This window comes from Ruditapes philippinarum, unplaced genomic scaffold (assembly GCF_026571515.1).
Source record: "Ruditapes philippinarum isolate M1 unplaced genomic scaffold, ASM2657151v2 ctg135_1_1_1_1, whole genome shotgun sequence".
NCBI lineage: Eukaryota > Metazoa > Mollusca > Bivalvia > Venerida > Veneridae > Ruditapes > Ruditapes philippinarum.
Genome location: NW_026862663.1, coordinates 670,769 through 690,111, shown reverse-complemented (window position 1 = coordinate 690,111; position 19,343 = coordinate 670,769). Strand labels below are relative to the sequence as shown.

Here is a 19,343-nt window from a genome sequence, read left to right as displayed (position 1 = left end):
TTGAATATAGAAGAACAGAAAGTGTGTGTTATTATGCAGTTGACGTTCTATATTTTGATATGTGACGTAATCATTATACATGTGACGTAACCACAAAAAATCTAATGCGCCAAAAAATAAGAACGGAAGCAAATCTGGCGCAATGTTGCTTAATATCAGGTTATGGCAGCATTTATTTGTTGATGTTGTGTTAGAATCGAAATAATATATCCAAATTGGTGATTTTATTGCTTGACAGTCAGCTGATTTGGCATGTTCAAACCCTTGTCTATATATTATATAGATATAGTTTTTTTTTCTAGATTTACTTTTTACACTATCCCAAAACTGTGCCAAGTCCCTGTAATTCGACCAAGTTAAATCGTTTGATATAAGTTAACTGAGATAGGGATTTGAGTACACATGTTTTAATATGACTGAGATAGGGATTTGAGTACACATGTTTTAATATGGTTTTATTCAGTTTGTTTTGCTTTTGACACTATGGGTCACCCTTTTTTCGCATTGAATTGAGGCGTAACGTTCAAAGGCGACTAGATCTTCTTGGAGTTTGTCATGATCTGATATATTATAGATATGTCTATTTAACAAACAATCATCTGCAAAATGTCTAACCTGAGATTTTACACTGAGTGGCAGGTCGTTTATACGCAGAAAGTCCGAGCGGGCCGAAGGCCCCGCGAGGGCTGTAGCGCTCTTAGATAACATGTATGATGCGTATCAATTCAAATGAAATCAAATTAATAGTAAAATGAAAATTTCAAGAAAGTATATTTCCTATACCTAATGAGCTGTGAAAAAATCCTAAGTTACCTGGGCGCCGCCATTTTGAAATCCTTTTGAGCTAAATATAGATATCACAGTGCTTTTAATGAACGTCTACAAAATTCAGACTATTGTTAGCAGACGCATGCTTACTAACACTTCCAGTGAAAGAATGATGTACAAAATCAGGAAATAAACATTCATTTCATTCATAAGAACTATAGTCACGATGATAAATGTAAAAAGTTACTTTAAAATCCTTTTTGATAAATTAGCACATTAAAAATAACGTAAAAACAACATATGTGATTAGAGATTAACAGAAAATGGTGGACGGGATTTTCCAAACACCGACGCATGCGCAGTGGTCCCTTTTCCGGTGATATGTTGAACACCACCAATTTATTCGTTTCTTTTTACGATACAAATCCCTGCATTTACTTATTTACGAATTGCAAGATAGATCTTGTTAACATGTACACTAAACATGTTATGCTTAAATCATAAGAGCTTTCCGCGCCATAGGTAGCACCTAATTTCATATTATGAAACATTAACGGAACGAGTAAAGTTCCCTGCAGCACACTGGAGTCAACATGAACTTGTTTTGGGTTTTACGTCACATCGACACAGTATATGTCATATCGCGACGTTCCAGCTTTACTGGTGGAGGAAGACCTCAGGTGCCCTTCCGTGCATTATTTCAGGCACGAACAGGCACCTGAGTAGAACCACCGACGTTCCGAAAGCTAGCTGGATAGCTTCCTCACATGAAAGAATCCAAAGTCCCTGTCGGGATTCGAACCCACAGCGGTGAGGGGCAAGTGATTCGAAGTCAACAACCTTAACCACTCGGCCACGGACGCCCCTGAACTAATGAATGCTTCTCGAGTATTCACCCTCGACTACCACTTTCATGGATCTGTCTTTACGGAAAACATGCAAATCACGGTGTTTTTACAGCAAGAAAATAAAAAAGTAAAATCATAAAGACATAATTAAAGGAACTGAAGATGTGGAAATTTCACCTTCATTAACCGGATCGCGAATACTAATAACTTTAATGATAAAAAGGACATTTACTTGTGAAACCCGTGAACTTCACGTGTGATTAGAGCTTTGATTATTAATAACGCAAATGAATTATTTAAAAAATGTTTATTTGAATTTACTTACAGAATTTTCTGAAATTCTTGAAGTCTGAGATTCGGTCTGAGAGTGAGATTCCAAAAAATCAATGACGTCACTTTAGCAGTTTAGGCCAACGCAGCACTTAACCAGAAAGTGCTCGAGATTGGCTGAACTGTTGAAGAGGCCTTACAAAATAAAACATTTCAAGTTTTTTTTAATGATTTCGAATAGCTTAAACTAATATTTCTTTATAACTATCATGTTTTTCAATTACATTGCTATAAGCGACTTTTATCTAAAATTAGGTGTCACGTGATATAAATTAGAAAACAAAAATAAAGTTTACTGTGAGGATGGAGAATTTTATTACAGCTGAAACTATTAAATCTGTTTTGAACTATGACAGTCTTATACAAGTTATGGAACAAGCTTTGACAAAGTTTTCCAGCAGAAATGTAGTTCAACCAGTACGGTCAGTTGTTCCTGTAGCAAAAGAAGGAGGGTGAGTTAGAAAAAATTGCAGCTTGTATACTGCATACATTGTACATGTATATACAATATCATTATGTTATTATATGGCTGTAAAGGCCCATGATTGAAAATAGAATTAGATTTATTCTATTCTATTCTATAACGAAAAAGCTCACAATTTAACAATGGATAGACTGTGTAAAATGTGTAAATAAAAAACATTGAAATTTAATATAAAATATTCAGACTTTTGAGTTAACATGTTTTTCTCATGATACTATTTAACTTGAAACTATTATCCTATACAAAGTAATATTCTTGTAAGTAACTGTAAGCCTTTATCAAGTTAATGGCCATGCGTATATAAAAATTGCAATATATTGTACTGGTATGTTTCTATCATATACTGTATACTATATAATTTCATGTTTTAATTAAATTTTATCTTTATTTATTTATTTCAAAATATAAAAATTCAAACAAAACGTAAGTGTTGACCCCTGGTATAAAACTATTTACTGTATGGGGAGAAAATGTGTAAGAAACTTGATATGCAATCATACAAAAACTTTATGTATCACATATGACTGACAACAAATTATATAGAGAAGTTTTGTTTGTTTTGCATGTAAGATTGAAATATAATTTCACTGAGTGAACACAAGATGCAATATTTTCACGAGCGGCATAGCCACAAGTGAAAATATAATAGCTGGTGTTCACAAATGAAATATATTTCAAACTTATATGTAACACAAATAAATTTTCTTTTTATTTCATGCTTTTTAAGTGATTTTAAGTACTTTTTTTACTAATTTTGCCGCGAAATGTCGCGCATTCTCCCTTGTGACGTCATCACATCATGACGTCACATTATCAATTTTGAAATATAGGTGTGTTACATTTCTCTAATTTTGTTACATTTTTAACATTATGTATGATGACATATCGTCAGCATTTCTGGTTTAATGATTTTTGTCCAAGTTATGGCCCTTTAATAATTTTTATTTTTAAAGTTTGTCCAGACTACTCCTCTTATACCACTAATGCAATTCCGATGAAACTTTACAGCATTGATCTGTAGCTCAAGTCCTTGCGCATATTGCACGGGTTTTCCGGTTAGATGATTTTTGGCCGGGTTATGGCCCTTTAATAAAAAAGTTTTTTTTGTTGTTTTTTTGTGTTGCCAGATACACAAAAGCTTGTCTGGACTACTACTCAAAAACTACTGGTGAAATTTCATCTAAACTTTGTACCAATTCTAGTTGTGCATATCATCGGCTTTTTATGGTTCAATTTTGTCAGAGTTATGGCCCTTTAATTATTTTATTTTTTAAAGTTTGTCCAGACTACTTCTCATATACCACTAATGCAATTTCAATGAAACTTTACAGGATTGATTGGTAGGTCGAGCACTTGCGCATATGACACAGGGTTTCCGCTTGAATGAATTTAGCCTAGTTATGGCCCTTGAAATAATAAAGTTTGTCTGGACTACTCCTCATATACCATTAATGCAATTTCAATGAAACTTTACAGCATTAATTGGTAGGTCAAGTACTTGTGCATAATACACAAGTTTTTGGCTTGAATTATTTTTGGCTGAGTTATTGCCCTTGAATAAAAAAGGTGTTTTTTTGTGTTGCCAGCTACACAGAAGTTTGTCTGGACTACTCCTCATATACCATTAATGCAATTTCAATGAAACTTTACAGCATTAATTGGTAGGTCAAGTACTTGTGCATAATACACAAGTTTTTGGCTTGAATTATTTTTGGCCGGGTTATGGCCCTTTAATAAAAAAGTATTTTTGTTTGTTTTGTGTTGCCAGATACACAAAAGTTTGTGTGGACTACTTCTCAAAAACTACTGGTGCAATTTCATCTAAACTTTACAGTTCTAAATGATCAGTACCAATTCTAGTTGTGCATATCATCAGCTTTTTATGGTTCAATGAATTTTGTCAGAGTTATTGCCCTTTAATTATTTTATTTTTTAAAGTTTGTCCAGACTACTTCTCATACACCACTAATGCAATTTCAATGAAACTTTACAGGATTGATTGGTAGGTCAAGCACTTGTGCATATGACAGGGGTTTTCCGCTTGAATGATTTTAGCCTAGTTATGGCCCTTGAAATAATAAAGTTTGTCCGGACTTCTCCTCATATACCATTAATGCAATTTCAATGAAACTTTACAGGATTAATTGGTAGGTCAAGTACTTGTGCATAATACACAAGTTTTTGGCTTGAATGATTTTTGGCTGAGTTATTGCCCTTGAATAAAAAAGGTGTTTTTTTGTGTTGCCAGCTACACAGAAGTTTGTCTGGACTACTCCTCATATACCATTAATGCAATTTCAATGAAACTTTACAGCATTAATTGGTAGGTCAAGTACTTGTGCATAATACACAAGTTTTTGGCTTGAATTATTTTTGGCTGAGTTATTGCCCTTGAATAAAAAAGGTGTTTTTTTGTGTTGCCAGATACACAAAAGCTTGTCTGGACTACTACTCAAAAACTACTGGTGAAATTTCATCTAAACTTTGTACCAATTCTAGTTGTGCATATCATCGGCTTTTTATGGTTCAATGAATTTTGTCAGAGTTATGGCCCTTTAATTATTTTATTTTTTAAAGTTTGTCCAGACTACTTCTCATATACCATTAATGCAATTTCAATGAAACTTTACAGCATTAATTGGTAGGTCAAGTACTTGTGCATAATACACAAGTTTTTGGCTTGAATGATTTTTGGCTGTGTTATTGCCCTTGAATAAAAAGGTGTTTTTTTGTGTTGCCAGCTAAACAGAAGTTTGTCAGGACTACTCCTCAGAAACTGCTGGTGCAATTTCATCAAAATTTTAGGGACCATGTCTAGTTGTGCACCTCTTGTCAGAGTTTTTGCCCTTTAATGATTTTAATTTTGAAATTTGTCCGGACTACTCCTGTTATACCACTAATGCAATTTCAATGAAACTTTACAGGATTGATTAATAGCTGAAATTCTTGTAGCACACAGGTTTTTAGGTTGAATGATTTTTTGCCAAGTTATGGCTATCATGAGGTGACACATGTCATCACTGATGGCCCTTGTTGGTATCCTACATTTCTTGCTAACTGGGAAAAGGCACACCTGTAAACATAGAAAAAATGTCCATAAAGAAATTTATTATATGTTTTTCATTTTTACATGAAAGGTTTCTGGGATTGATGCCATCTTTGTGTGAAGATGAAGGAAACTTGGGTGTGAAACTTGTCACATTTTACCCACACAACATGGAACGACATGGAGTACAGACTCATAATGCTGTTATCATCTTGTTTGAAACTAGGACAGGTGTACCCAAAGCAGTAGGTTGAGCATTTACTTCTTGTCTATTTTATCAGGTTCTCAATACATTCCAATACATTTTTTTTATATATTTCACATCATGCAGAAACAAACATAAAAAGTCCAAGGACCAACAACAACAAATGATTTCAGTGTTCAATATTATCTTTTGATAGCAAAATTAATAATGAATAATTTTTTTTAATAACAAATATATTTTTTTTACCAGGTTTTCAATTTTTAGCTCACAAAGTGACATGGTGAGCTTTTATGATCACTTTTCGTCCGTTGTCCGTCCGTTGTCCCTTCGTAAACTTTTACTTTAAAAGACATCTCCTCATAAACCGCTCAGCCAATTTCATTCAAACTTCACAGGAATGTTCCTTTGGTAGTCAACTTTAAAATTTGTTCAAAGAATTTAATTCCATGTAGAACTCTGGTTGCCATGGCAACCAAAAGAAAAAACTTAAAAAATCTAGAGCTAGAGCTTAAATATTTGGCATGGAACATTGTCTAGTCAGTGTCTACCAAACTTGTTCAAATAAAAGCCATGGGGTCAAAATTGGCCCTGTCCCAGTGGGTCATTAATTTTCCTCATTTCTATATAGTAAAAACTTAAAAAATCTTCTTTAAAAAAAAACCCAAATAGCAAGAGCTTAGATATTAAGCATGAAACATCTTCTAGTGGGTGTCTACCAAGTTTGTTCAAATAAAAGTCCTTGGGTCAAAATTGGCCCCTTCAAGGGGTGGGGATCATTGTTTTTCCCTTTATGTGTATAGTAAAAACTTAAAAAATCTTCTTTTAAAAAACCCAAAGAGCTAGAGCTTAGATATTTATCATGAAACATCTTCTAATGGGTGTCTAGCAAGTTTGTTCAAATAAAAACCCTTGGGTTAAAATTAGCCCTGCCTGCGGGGGCCTATATACAGATGAGCAATTTTAGGGCCAACATGGCCCTCTTGTTTGAAAATACTGGTTATTATATTGGTCAGTGAAAGGTGGGCTGTCAGGTGTTCTGGTAGGCAAGCAGCTAGGCCTCAGACATGTGATTTAAAGTTGTGTTAAGGTTACCTTTTTGCAAAATCAGAAACATGTTAAGAAAATGCCTATGCTGATGTTAAGTCTGGATACAGACTGTTTTTTTTAAATTTGTATATAGATAAACATAATTATATATTTAATATATTACTAAAATCATTGATTCAGTTTTCTTAGCAGCCTAGTAAAATAGCTCAAAATTACATTGTAATACTATACTTAAATATAGATTCCATAAGTTAGTTGAATGTAAAATTTACCTAATTAACATAATTGTAAGTTAGATTTACAATTAGTACAACAGTATCAGATGTGATCATGCATATTTTAATTTTAGACATGATATTATAATTTCAATTCATTACACTGTGAAATCTTTTATAGTATGACCTACCTGTAGATATCAATTAAGCTTTTGTCTATAATTGTGAACTTTAGGTACATTATCACTGCAAGTAGTAAAATAATTAAACTGCATCATTTCAGTTAATACATAATGTAGATATATACATTTGTACATCTGCTTTCAATGTATTTTACTTTTAAGTCTATTGTCGGCTTAATTTTTTATTCATCATTGTGTTTGGAAGTCTACTTTCAATTTACATGATTTTACTGGGAATTCTCCATGTACTATCTGTAAATAATAGGCATAATTTTACATGGAAATTTACTTTCATTTGCATGACCTTAACTTCATCAGTAAACAAATTATAATGACATTTAATAGGAAAATTACAACACTTGTGTCCATGTACAATTTATGCACATGTGTTTTAAGTAAATGTGTACGAATGAAATATATATGAGCCGCGTCACAACAAAACCAACATAGTGCGTTTGCGATCAGCATGGATCCAGACCAGCCTGCGCATCCGCGCAGTCTGATCAGGATCCATGCTGTTCGCTTACAAAGTCTATAACAAGTAGAGAAACTGATAGCGAACAGCATGGATCCTGATCAGAATGCGCGGATGCATGCTGGTCGCAAACCCATTATGTTGGTTTTGTCGTGATGCGGTTCATATGATAATGTACAAAATGTTAATGTACATGTATTTACAGATAATGGATGGTGAAGTGATCACTGCAATGAGGACAGCAGCTGTATCAGCAGTAGCTACAAAGGTTTCTCATATATAACTAGTGTTTTTATTAATTAATAAGAACTGTCATATTAATCAACATTTATTTTTCTTGTCAGTTTCTTGATTTGCCTAATTTCCAAGGTTATTTGTTATACGCCTGAAAAAATTGAGGAAGGTCAAACCTGCGCTATGCACATTATTTTATTATGGTTAACATTTACAGACAAGTTTTTTTTATTGGGTTTCTACCTTAATTGAAAGATTATTTTTGTTTACTTATACAAATTTATCAGGCATAAATTGCCCCGCCTTTTTGGTGCTCTTTTTTATTATTCAAACAATATATTGGAACTTATTAGAATGAATTTTAATCTTATGTTACAGTATCTTGCACCAGAAGGTACAACAAAGTTAGCTATATTAGGTAGTGGTGTACAGGCGAGATCTCACTTCCAGGCTCTCTCTACTGTCTGCAAATTCACACAGGTACATTTGTAGGTTTTCTAGAGAAATGTAATATTTTACAATTATTGACTAGTGAGCCTTTGAATATTATGTGATATTTATCAGTCAATGACATTGTACTGGTGAATATCACATCTTATTACACTTCACCTAAATGTCACATGGTGTTATTTCGATCTATCATTGTGGAAATGAATATCACCTGGTCAGTAATTTTTTAGCTCACCTGAGCATGCTCAGGGTGAGCTTTTAGGATCGATTATTGTCCGTCGTCCGTTGGCCGTCGGCCATCGTCCGTTCACATTTAGTTGTTAACACTCTAGCGGTCGCATTTTTGCCTCAATCATCATCAAACTTGATCAGGATGTTTGTCTAGGTGATAGCTCGGATGAGTTCGAACATGGGTCATCTCGGATGAAAAAGTAGGTCACAAGAGTTTAAAATAGAAAAACCTTGTTAACACTCTAGCGGTCACATTTTTGCATCAATCATCATCAAACTTGGTCAAGATGCTTGTCTAGGTGATAGCTCGGATGAGTTCGAACATGGGTCATCTCGGATGAAAAAGGAGGTCACCGGAGCTAAAAATAGAAAAACCTTGTTAACACTCTAGCGGTCACATTTTTGCATCAATCATCATCAAACTTGGTCAGGATGCTTCTCTAGTTGATAGCTCAGATGAGTTTGAACATGAGTTCGAACATGGGTCATCTCGGATGAAAAAGTAGGTCACCAGAGCTAAAAATAGAAAAACCTTGTTAACACTCTAGCGGTCACATTTTTGCATCAATCATCATCAAACTTGGTCAAGATGCTTGTCTAGGTACTTGCTCGGATGAGTTCGAACATGGGTCATCTCGGATGAAAAACTAGGTCACTGGAGCTAGAAATAGAAAATTTTGTTAACACTAGTGGTCACAATTTTGACTCAATCTTCATCAAACTTGGTCAGGATGCTTGACTGGGTGATAGCTCGAATGAGTTCGAACATGGGTCATCTTGGATGAAAAACTAGGTCACCAGAGCTAAAAATAGAAAAACCTTGTTAACACTCTAGCGGTCACATTTTTGCATCAATTATCATCAAACTTGGTCAAGATGCGTGTCTAGGTGATAGCTTGGGTGAGTTCGAACATGGGTCATCCTGGATGAAAAACTAGGTCACCGGAGCTAAAAATAGAAAAACCTTGTTAACACTCTAGCGGTCACATTTTTGCATCAATCATCATCAAACTTGATCAAGATGCTTGTCTAGGTGATAGCTCGGATGAGTTCGAACATGGGTCATCTTGGATGTAAAAGTAGGTCACCGGAACTAAAAAAAGAAAAACCTTGTTTACACTCTAGTGGTCACAATTTTGACTCAATTGTCATCAAACTTGGTCAGGAAACTTGTCTAGGTCATTGCTTGGATTAAATCGAACATGGGACATCTCGGATGAAAAACTAGGTCACAGGAGCTAAAAATATAAAAATCTTGTTAACACTCTAGTGGCTACTGTTGTGATCCAATTATTCTGTTAATTGGTCTGAAAGTTTGTATTGATGATTTCTTAAAGTCAAGATTGAACATGGGTCATCTTGGATGAAAAATTAGGTCACACCGCCCAAATATGGAAAAACCTTGTTAACATTCTAGTGGTCACATTTTCGACTCAATTATCATCAAACTTGGTCAGGATGCTTGTCTAGGTAATTGCTTGGATGAGTTCGAAATCGCATGTGGAACTAGGTCACCGAAGCTAAAAATAGAAAAATCTTGTTAACACTCTAGTTGCTACTGTTTTGATCCAAGTATCCTGGAAATTGGTCTGAAAGTTTGTTTTGATGATTTCTAGGTCAAGTTTGAATATGTGTCACCTTGGTAAAAAAACTAGGTCGCACTGCTCAAATATGGATAATCCTTGTTAACACTGTAGTGGTAACATTTTTGACTCACCTGTCATGAGACTTGGTCAGAATGCTTGTCTAGATAATTGTTTGGATGAGTTTGATAAGTCAGGTGAGCGATCTAGGGCCATCATGGCCCTCTTGTTTTTTTTGCAATATTACCCAAAGGCAAGTAATCTATATAGACAAGAAAACGTAATGTTATAGTTCTCTCCCCTGCATAAAGTACATTTAAGTATGATAAGATCAATGATGAATGGCTCTCAATGTAATAATGCATAGCAGTGAAAAAATATGTGTCTTATTTCATGATGGGCCTAAGATTAAAAAAAATCACAAAAAGTAAATCCTAATAAGAATAAACAAAACAGAAGCTTTGGACTGTTTTCATTCTAGCATGAAAAAAAGATTATAATTGAAGGGATTGATATCAGATTTTAAATTGTTGTCTTTTCCATCCTGAGCAATGTTATTTCTGTTTCATTTTCATTTACATTGTCACATTGTGTCTTGATACTTATAAAGATATACATTTATATATTTATATCATGATAAATTTTTTCACAGTTTTGTCTTCCTTTATTGCTAAATAAAATCACTGTTTAGAGTTTGGATGCGAGGAATTATATCAGGGGGCAGGGGACATATCTGAATGATGGCCCCGGTCAAATTTTTCAATAACTCAGACATGGTGTTTTGAAGGTACTGGAAACTTTTGATATTTCTATGTCATTGTAATTCTTTCTTGTTTGTGTAAGAATGAGCAGTATTTTTGGATTTTTACCCGAAACTAAGCATTTTGGTAGCTTTGTATGTATTTGTGACCCTCCGAATGGAGGTGAAAAAGTTAAAAATGAAGCTTTGACAGTTTGTGCCAAACAAGTAAGAAATTTTGGATAAATTTTGTGAAAAATCTACACGTATGACATACACTTTATTGGTCATTTTTGAAAATGCCATTGATTGCACTGCGTGTTAGAGATATTTTTAAAGGAATTGGGCGAATTCTGGAGTATGAAGATTGCCCATATTGGTATATTTTAGGTGAAGGTGAAGATTTTTCCTGGGTGGGGGTAAATATAAATTGCTGCCAGTCATTATTTTTAGGAGCAATGCATGCAAACTATTATTTTCTTCAATCCTTGAATAATGCTGTTCAACTGGTTATCTGCCTGTGAAACAGGTTTTGAAATATTTGGAATTGTGTTTCTGGCCACACTGAAATACAAAATTGTTCATTTTTAGGTCCCCTGCCTGTCAAATGACAAACAGTGATTTTATCAAGAGATAAAATAACTGATTTCGATTCTAACATGACATCAACAAATACCTGATATCAAGCTTAATTGCACCTGACTTGTTTCCGTTCTTATTTTGAGCATTTTGCATTTTTAATGGTTACGTTTCATGTCTTATGGTTATGTCACATTTCTAAATATGGAATTTCAATTGCATAATAATACACACTTTTGGGTCTTCTATGTTCAATAGGGAACAATGCGGGTCGTGTTAGAATTATTGCTATATATTGAAATGGGTAGTTAGTGTATGTTTCAAAATAAATTAAAGACACTCATTTAATCAAGTCAGATACTGGTACTTTATCTAAGTTGGACATGTAAATGCATTGGTACCGCAACATTATTTTTTCTTAGCAATATTTAGACTTATTATTTAATATTTCTATAGTATGTTCATAATATATTTAACCTCTCTAGAGCAACAACGTTAATGCTTGCTTCCCAAGGGGGTGTTGCTTTTACAGAGAACTGAGGTTATACTGTATATATCATAAGAAATACCACTACAGTGGTACATCTTAATCCAGTTCTTCACATAATTATATACTGTGTATCATACACTGAGACAAATATTTTCTTCATGTGTGTACAATTTTATAAACTACAGGTGACAGTTTGGAGTAGAACATATTCTAGTGCTGAGAAATGTGCAGCTGACATTGGGGGTGTGGCCTGTCGTACAGCAGAGGAAGCTGTGAAAGATGCAGATGTCATCGTCACGGTAACAGCATCAACAACTCCTATCCTAGAAAAGTCATGGGTGAAATCAAATGCTCATGTTAATGGTATATTATATTATTACCCCTTACAGTTTTTGAAATGCTAATTTTCCACAGGCCAATGGGAGTTATACTAACTGTTAATTGAGTGTACCATGTGACTAAAATTTTGTCCTGTTACCTATTTTAAAGTAAAAATCTGAAAAATAAAAGCCTATAGAGATGGTGTACCAATGAAGTATTTGTGCATGGTAATAAAATAAATAACACAGGTTTGTGAGTAACAGCAAAAATATCATCCCTTGCAAAAAGTAGTAAAAACTACATGTAACACCTCGGGTAACAGTTTTTTCCTCGGGATAATATTTTTACTGTTACTTACAAAGCTATGTGTTATTTAAAATTATATTGCTGTGTCTTCAGAGTCTTGTGAAAAATGTTTTGCTGAAGTTTTGAATTCCAAGCTATGGCTTATTATTGTCTCTGTTTGAACCAATGTGAAGTTCATGGTTAATACAGAAGTACATGATTGTGACATGTTGGTCAATTTAGTTCTGCTCACACAGAAAGATACTTACTGTTATCTTCTGTTAAAATCAGATATGTTCTATATCCTTATACCAGTTTGAATGGTTTATGTGTGGATTAAAATAAATCTTTAAATAAAAGTGTTAGTTTATACTGCATATATCATTATGAAGAATTGTGAATGCATGGAGCCGTTTTACTCTGATTTTTATCACATTGCTGCATAGGTTATGTTGCTTCTTAGAGGTCAGCATGGCCATTGTAGTTTTCCAGTGATCACAAGTGGATTTTGCTTTCTTTGTTTATCACATTTCTGTAAGATACCTGATGCTCATGTATATAATACATGTATGTTATTAATAGCTACAGAGCTTAAATGTTAAATGATACTCGGAAACAAAAATACTGTATTCTTTTGTGTAGACAACAGAAAAATTACATGTGCACTATTTAACAATACTGCCATAATACTGGAATTAATTTGTATATTTAAACCAGAGTTTACTGGTTTAATCTGCAGACGAGGCAAAATTTCTTTGTGAAATTGATTTCTTGCATAGCAGACTGGCGTTTCCGTGAGTTTTACCCATGCCGGAAATTTCATCTGGCATGGGGGGTGCCAGATGAGTCGCGTGCTGTACAATGGCACGCTTAGGATGATGTCATTTTACCGTTATGAATGAAGTTGTAATTCATACGCTGTTGTAAGAAAGTAGTTACGTTGTAATGATATAAATTTCCATTGAAAATAAATGTAAAGAATTTAAAATATACAATGTAATGGAATATGGTAGAATATGCAAGAAAAAATATCTGACATGTTTGCGGTTCGGATCGGAATATCCGTCCCTCGGTCACCCGCCTATGGGCGGTAACTCGGCAAGCCTCGTTACCGCCCAATGGGCGGGTCACCTCGGGACAGAATTCTGATCCGAACCACAAAATATGACAGATATTATTAGTCTGACATTGAGTCTTGTGCTCATTTGTCTCTTACCACTGTTTAAGTAATCATGTGAGATTAGTAACTGTTGTCAGTTACTTTTGGAAAGATATGTAATTTCTGGATAGTAATCCAGAAAACTGGTAAGGTTGACAGACTGTGGATATATACTAAACATGTGTTAGAATTAGTACAAGAACCAAACAAACAAACAAGTATTCATACATGACAGATATAATAAAAATATGTTTATGTTCTATGTTTCAACAATTTATTTACTAAACCAATTAACTTGGCATTACTCTGTCTGTCAACATCATATTCCGATGTTAAAAGTCTTGTGATATTGCTAGATTTTTCTTCAAAAAGAGTGAGATTTTAGAATGTGTGATAAACAAAGAATGAAGTTCTGACATAGAAAATAGGGAGATTTCTTTACTTTGTGAAAATACCCCTTATTTTAAGAAAAATCTTTGAAAATTGGCTGCAGAAAGTGGGAGTCTCCAGCTAAAAGTGGGAGAGTTCACATGTATGAGTTCATGTATGTTCAATTAAGAAACACAGTACTTTATGTCAGCACTTTTCATTTTAGATTAATTACTTTATTTCAGCTGTAGGTGCTTGTAGACCCGACTGGGCAGAGATTTCTCCAGATCTAATGAGGTCTTCTATATTATATGTTGACAGTAAGGAGGGTGCCTTAAAAGAAAGTGGTGATGTAATCATGTCAAAGGTTTAAATAATTTATTTATTATGGCTATCAAATTGTTATTTTTATGCTCCACGAAGGGAGAGCGTATAGTCGCCACCTTGTCCGTCCAGTCCGTCTGTCTGTCCCTTGTTTTGTCCGGAGCATAACTTGAAAACCCTTGGAGATAATTGTTGAAACTTCATACAGTGGTAGAGGGCATTGAGGGGGAGTGCAGTGTCAAAGAACCATAACTCTATTTTGCCCGGTTTTTGAATTATTTCCCCTTTTAGAAAAATCTTGTCCGGAACATGACTCTAAAACTATAAGAGATATCAACATGAAACTTTGTAGGTAAATAGATCTCAATAGGTAGATGTGCATTGCACAAGAACCATAACTCTATTTTGCCCGGTTTTTGAATTATATCCCCTTTTAGAAAAATCTTGTCTGGGACATAACTCTAAAACTATAAGAGATATCAACATGAAACTTGGTAGGTAAATAGATCTCAATGGGTAGATGTGCAGTGCATAAGAACCATAACTCTTTTTTGCCTACTTTTGGAGTGATTGCCCTTTTGTTTATCTTTACAATTTGAACTTTGTCCGGAACATAACTCTAAAACTATAAGAGATATCAACATTAAAACATTGCAGGTAGATAGATCTCATTGAGTAGTAGTGCAGTGCAAAAGAACTATAACTCTTTTTAGCCTCATTTTTGAATTATCTCCCCTTTTAGAAAAATCTTGTGTTAAACTATAAGAAATATCAACATGAAACTTTGTAGGTAGATAGATCTCAATGGGAATGTGCAGTGCCCAAGAACTTGAACTCCGCCTCTCAATGGGTATGTGCAGTGCCAAAGAACTTGAACTCCGTCTAACAAAATTTAGTAGTTATTGCCCTTTGCTCATTTTTACATTTTTTAACTTTGTCCAGGATGTAACTTGGAAACCATAAGAGGTATCAACAAGAAACTTTGTAGGTTGATAGATCGGCATCATCGCATTGATTAGAAGTGCAGTGCAAAGAGCAGTAACTCTGCCTTGCCTAATTTTGGAATTATTGCACTTTGAACTTTTTCCAGGGACATAACTTTGAAACTACTTTCCTGTGTTCAAAACCTATTCGGGGAGCATCACCTGGCTCAAACTGGGCTCTTGTTTAGTTTATTATTTATTTACAATCAGTTGTTGGGAAAGGTTGTAGCAAATATTTGAACTACTACAGAGTGTAATCTGATGATCTTTTTGCAATATTGTATTTTTAGCTCATCTGTCACAAAGTGACAGGGTGAGCTTTTGTGATCGCTCTTCGTCCGGCGTCCGTCCGTCCGTCTTCCGTCCGTCCGTCAACTTTTACTTTAAATGACATCTCCTCATAAACCACTAAGCCAATTTCATCCAAACTTCACAGGAATGTTCCTTTGGTGGTCACCTTTAAAATCTGTTCAAAGAATTTAATTCCATGCAGAACTCTGGTTGCCATGGCAACTGAAAGAAAAAACTTTAAATATCTTCTTTTAAAAAACCGTAAGAGCTAGAGCTAAGATATTTGGCATGAAACATCTTCTAGTGAGTGTCTACCAAGTTTGTTCAAATAAAAGCCCTGGTGTCAAAATTGGCCCCACCCCAGGGGGTCATTGATTTTCCCTATATGCATATAGTAAAAACTTAAAAAATCTTCTTTTAAAGAACCCAAAGAGCTAGAGCTAAGATATTTGGCATGAAACATCTTCTTATGAGTGTCTACCAAGTTTGTTAAAAAAAAAGCCCCGGGGTCAAAATTGGCCCCGCCCCACGGGGTCATTGATTTTCCCTATATGCATATAGTAAAAACTTAAAATATCTTCTTTTAAAGAACTCAAAAAGCTAGAGCTAAGATATTTAGCATGAAACATGTTCTAATGGGTGTCTACCAAGTATGTTCAAATAAAAGCCCTGGGGTCAAAATTGGCCCCGCCCCCGGGGGTAATTGATTTTTCTTTTATGTGTATAGCAAAAACTTAAAAATCTTCTTTGAAAAAACTGTAAGAGCTAGAGCTTAGATATTTGGCATGAAACATCTTCTAGTGAGTGTCTACCAAGTTTGTTCAAATAAAAGCCCTGGGGTCAAAATTGGCCCCGCCCCAGGGGGTCATTGATTTTCCCTATATGCATATAGTAAAAACTTAAAAAATCTTCTTTTAAAGAACCCAAAGAGCTAGAGCTAAGATATTTAGCATGAAACATCTTCTAATGAGTGTCTACCAAGTTTGTTCAAATAAAAGCCCCGGGGTCAAAATTGGCCCCGCCCCAGGGGATCATTGATTTTCCCTATATGCATATACATGTTGTAAAAACTTAAAAAATCTTCTTTTAAAGAACTCAAAGAGCTAGAGCTAAGATATTTAGCATGAAACATGTTCTAATGGGTGTCTACCAAGTGTTCAAATAAAAGCCGTGGGGTCAAAATTGGCCCCGCCCCGGGGGTAATTGATTTTCCTTATATGTGTATAGCAAAAACTAAAAAAATCTTCTTTGAAAAACCCAAATAGCTAGAGTTAAGATATTAAGCATGAAACATCTTCTAGTAAGTGTCTACAAAGTTTGTTCAAATAAAAGCCCTGGGGTCAAAACTGGCCCCGCCCCAGAGATGTCATTTATTAACTATATGTGTATAGTAAAAACTTAAAAAATCTTCTTTTAAGAAACCCAATGAGCTAGAGCTTAGATGTTTAGCTTGAAACATCTTCTTATGGGTGTCTACCAAGTTTGTTCAAATAAAAGCCCTTGGGTTAAAATTGGCCCTGCTGGGGGGCAGGGTGGGGCGCTATATACAGGTGAGCGACTTCAGGGCCATTATGGCCCTCTTGTTATATAATGCATTCAGGATGCAAATCAATCTGATTATAATCAGCTTCTAAATAACATCAAACTTTAGGATCTGACGTCCATCCATAAGTAGTCACCTTCTCATGGTCTTTCAAACAACCAATCATTGGCAAGCTTTCATAATTTTGAAAACGATGCAGTTTCTAATTTTAACCCTTGTGAAACCAATACTAAGTTGGTTATTTTAACTATTTCGAGAACAAACATGGCGTTTTCCATATAGCCGACAAGTAAACTGGCAAAACAATCTTGCCCATTAAATACTGAATCCATTATTTCAAGGTAATTTGTTAAAAATTACTTCGAACATTTTTTTCTAACCAAAATCAACAATTTGTTTAACTTCACGGATAATGGTATTTTGATACTTCTAATGCCTATCTGTAAAAATCCACTTTGATTGCATGGCTAAAATAGCTTTCTTGGGAAATCAAAATTATAAAGAAGGTGAAACATATACAGTGGTCATCAGATCTACATGGAAAAAATAAGTAGATCTGAACTTGTCACATGTACTTAATTCTATTTTTGTGTCAGAAACATTTACAATATTATTCTATTTTATATTGATAATGAAATCTTTATATACGATGTTTATATACCACCATGTTTTATATACTATCATGTTTATGCCCTACTATATGTTGAACATAATTAAAGTGTTACACATTACCAGGCTGAGATCTACGGAGAGCTGGGTGAGATGATTTTAGGACAGAAAGAAGCACAAAGAAATAAGCTCACAGTGTTTAAATCCCTAGGTAGAAACATAATTTTATTATACATGTAGTAAGATCAGATTTTATTATACAAAACATGTAAGCATAAGACTGGAGGACATAACCCTAATATGGAGGACACAGCGAGTTATTCCTAGACTCATGTTTTGGTTCTAATTCATCCATTATTTCGCAATAAATATATAATGCATTCTAGATGTTCATAGGTTCCTTTAGAAAATACAGGTCATTAAAGTAAACAGTCATTAAAGTGAACAATGTGTTAAGTAAGTTATTTAAGATTATTATTTCTTTTGACAGTCACTTAGTTAAAGTGCCATTTACGAACTGAAGTTCTTTAACTAAAAGTTTGATATATGGATTGTAAGAGACTTGCAGCAATGTTGTTATATAGAATGATACATTTATTCAGTGAAATTATTTTATTTTGCAGGAATGGCGATTGAGGACACTATGGCAGGGCAGCTAGTGTTAGATACACTTGCAGGAAAAACCTAAGAACATATCAACAGACTTTATATTGAACTCTTAAAATTGTAATCAGACATTGTAATATTTTAATTTTTTGTGTATCCAGTGCACTTAATTATGAATTATGCAAGGTTATCCCAGGTGATATACCCTGCCAAGAAAGGGAGAGGAACAGATGCTGCTTCCAGAGACCATATTTTATGTTAATCATAACTCTGTGATCTTGTGTTGAAATTGGGTAGAATTTACAAGAATGATATAGTGAAGTTGTGCAAGATTCATGGAACTACATCCCTTTGTTTGTTTCCAATGCCTTGTTCAGACCTTTTTAGCTCACCTGTCACAAAGTGACAGGGTGAGCTTTTGCGATCGCTTTTCGTCCGTGTCCGTCCGTCCGTAAACTTTTACTTTAAATGATATCTCCTCATAAACCACTAAACCAATTTCATCCAAACTTCACAGGAATGTTCCTTTGGTGGTCACCTTTGAAAATTGTTCAAAGAATTTAATTCCATGCAGAACTCTGGTTGCCATGGCAACCGAAAGAAAAAAACTTTAAATATCTTCTTTTAAAAAACCCAAAGAGATAGAGCTTAGATATTTGGCATGAAACATCTTCTAGTGAGTGTCTACCAAGTTTGTTCAAATAAAAGCCCTGGGGTCAAAATTGGCCCCACCCCAGGGGGTCATTGATTTTCCCTATTTGCATATAGTAAAAAACTTAAAAAATCTTCTTTTAAAGAACCCATAGATCTAGAGCTAAGATATTTAGCATGAAACATCTTCTAATAAGTGTCTACCAAGTTTGTTCAAATAATAGCCCTGGGGTCAAAATTGGCCCCGCCCCAGGGCATCATTGATTTTCCCTATATGCATATAGTAAAAACTTAAA

The 19,343-nt window shown here is 34.5% G+C and overlaps 2 protein-coding genes across 3 annotated transcripts in view; one reads left to right on the top strand and one right to left on the bottom strand.

Moving 5' to 3' along the window:
• The window catches only part of LOC132719795 (long-chain-fatty-acid--CoA ligase 1-like), a 36,414-nt gene extending 34,339 nt beyond the window's left edge, over positions 1-2,075 (bottom strand). Inside the window, exon 1 of one of the 2 annotated variants that reach the window (XM_060703699.1) lies at positions 1,942-2,075. The gene's annotated coding sequence lies outside the window, so the exon portion shown is untranslated. Of the gene's footprint in view, positions 1-615; positions 644-1,941 lie in introns of those variants that run through there. The other variant, XM_060703700.1, reaches the window with a different exon arrangement.
• Positions 2,076-2,109: 34 nt separating this feature from the next.
• LOC132719796 (ketimine reductase mu-crystallin-like) lies at positions 2,110-18,775 on the top strand. The gene is made up of 8 exons (XM_060703702.1): positions 2,110-2,398; positions 5,568-5,721; positions 7,806-7,868; positions 8,213-8,314; positions 12,092-12,269; positions 14,286-14,407; positions 17,917-18,001; positions 18,414-18,775. Exons 1-8 carry the CDS (start codon positions 2,250-2,252, stop codon positions 18,476-18,478), a joined length of 918 nt encoding a protein of 305 aa, XP_060559685.1. The 5' UTR covers positions 2,110-2,249; the 3' UTR covers positions 18,479-18,775.
• Positions 18,776-19,343: the final 568 nt, after the last annotated feature.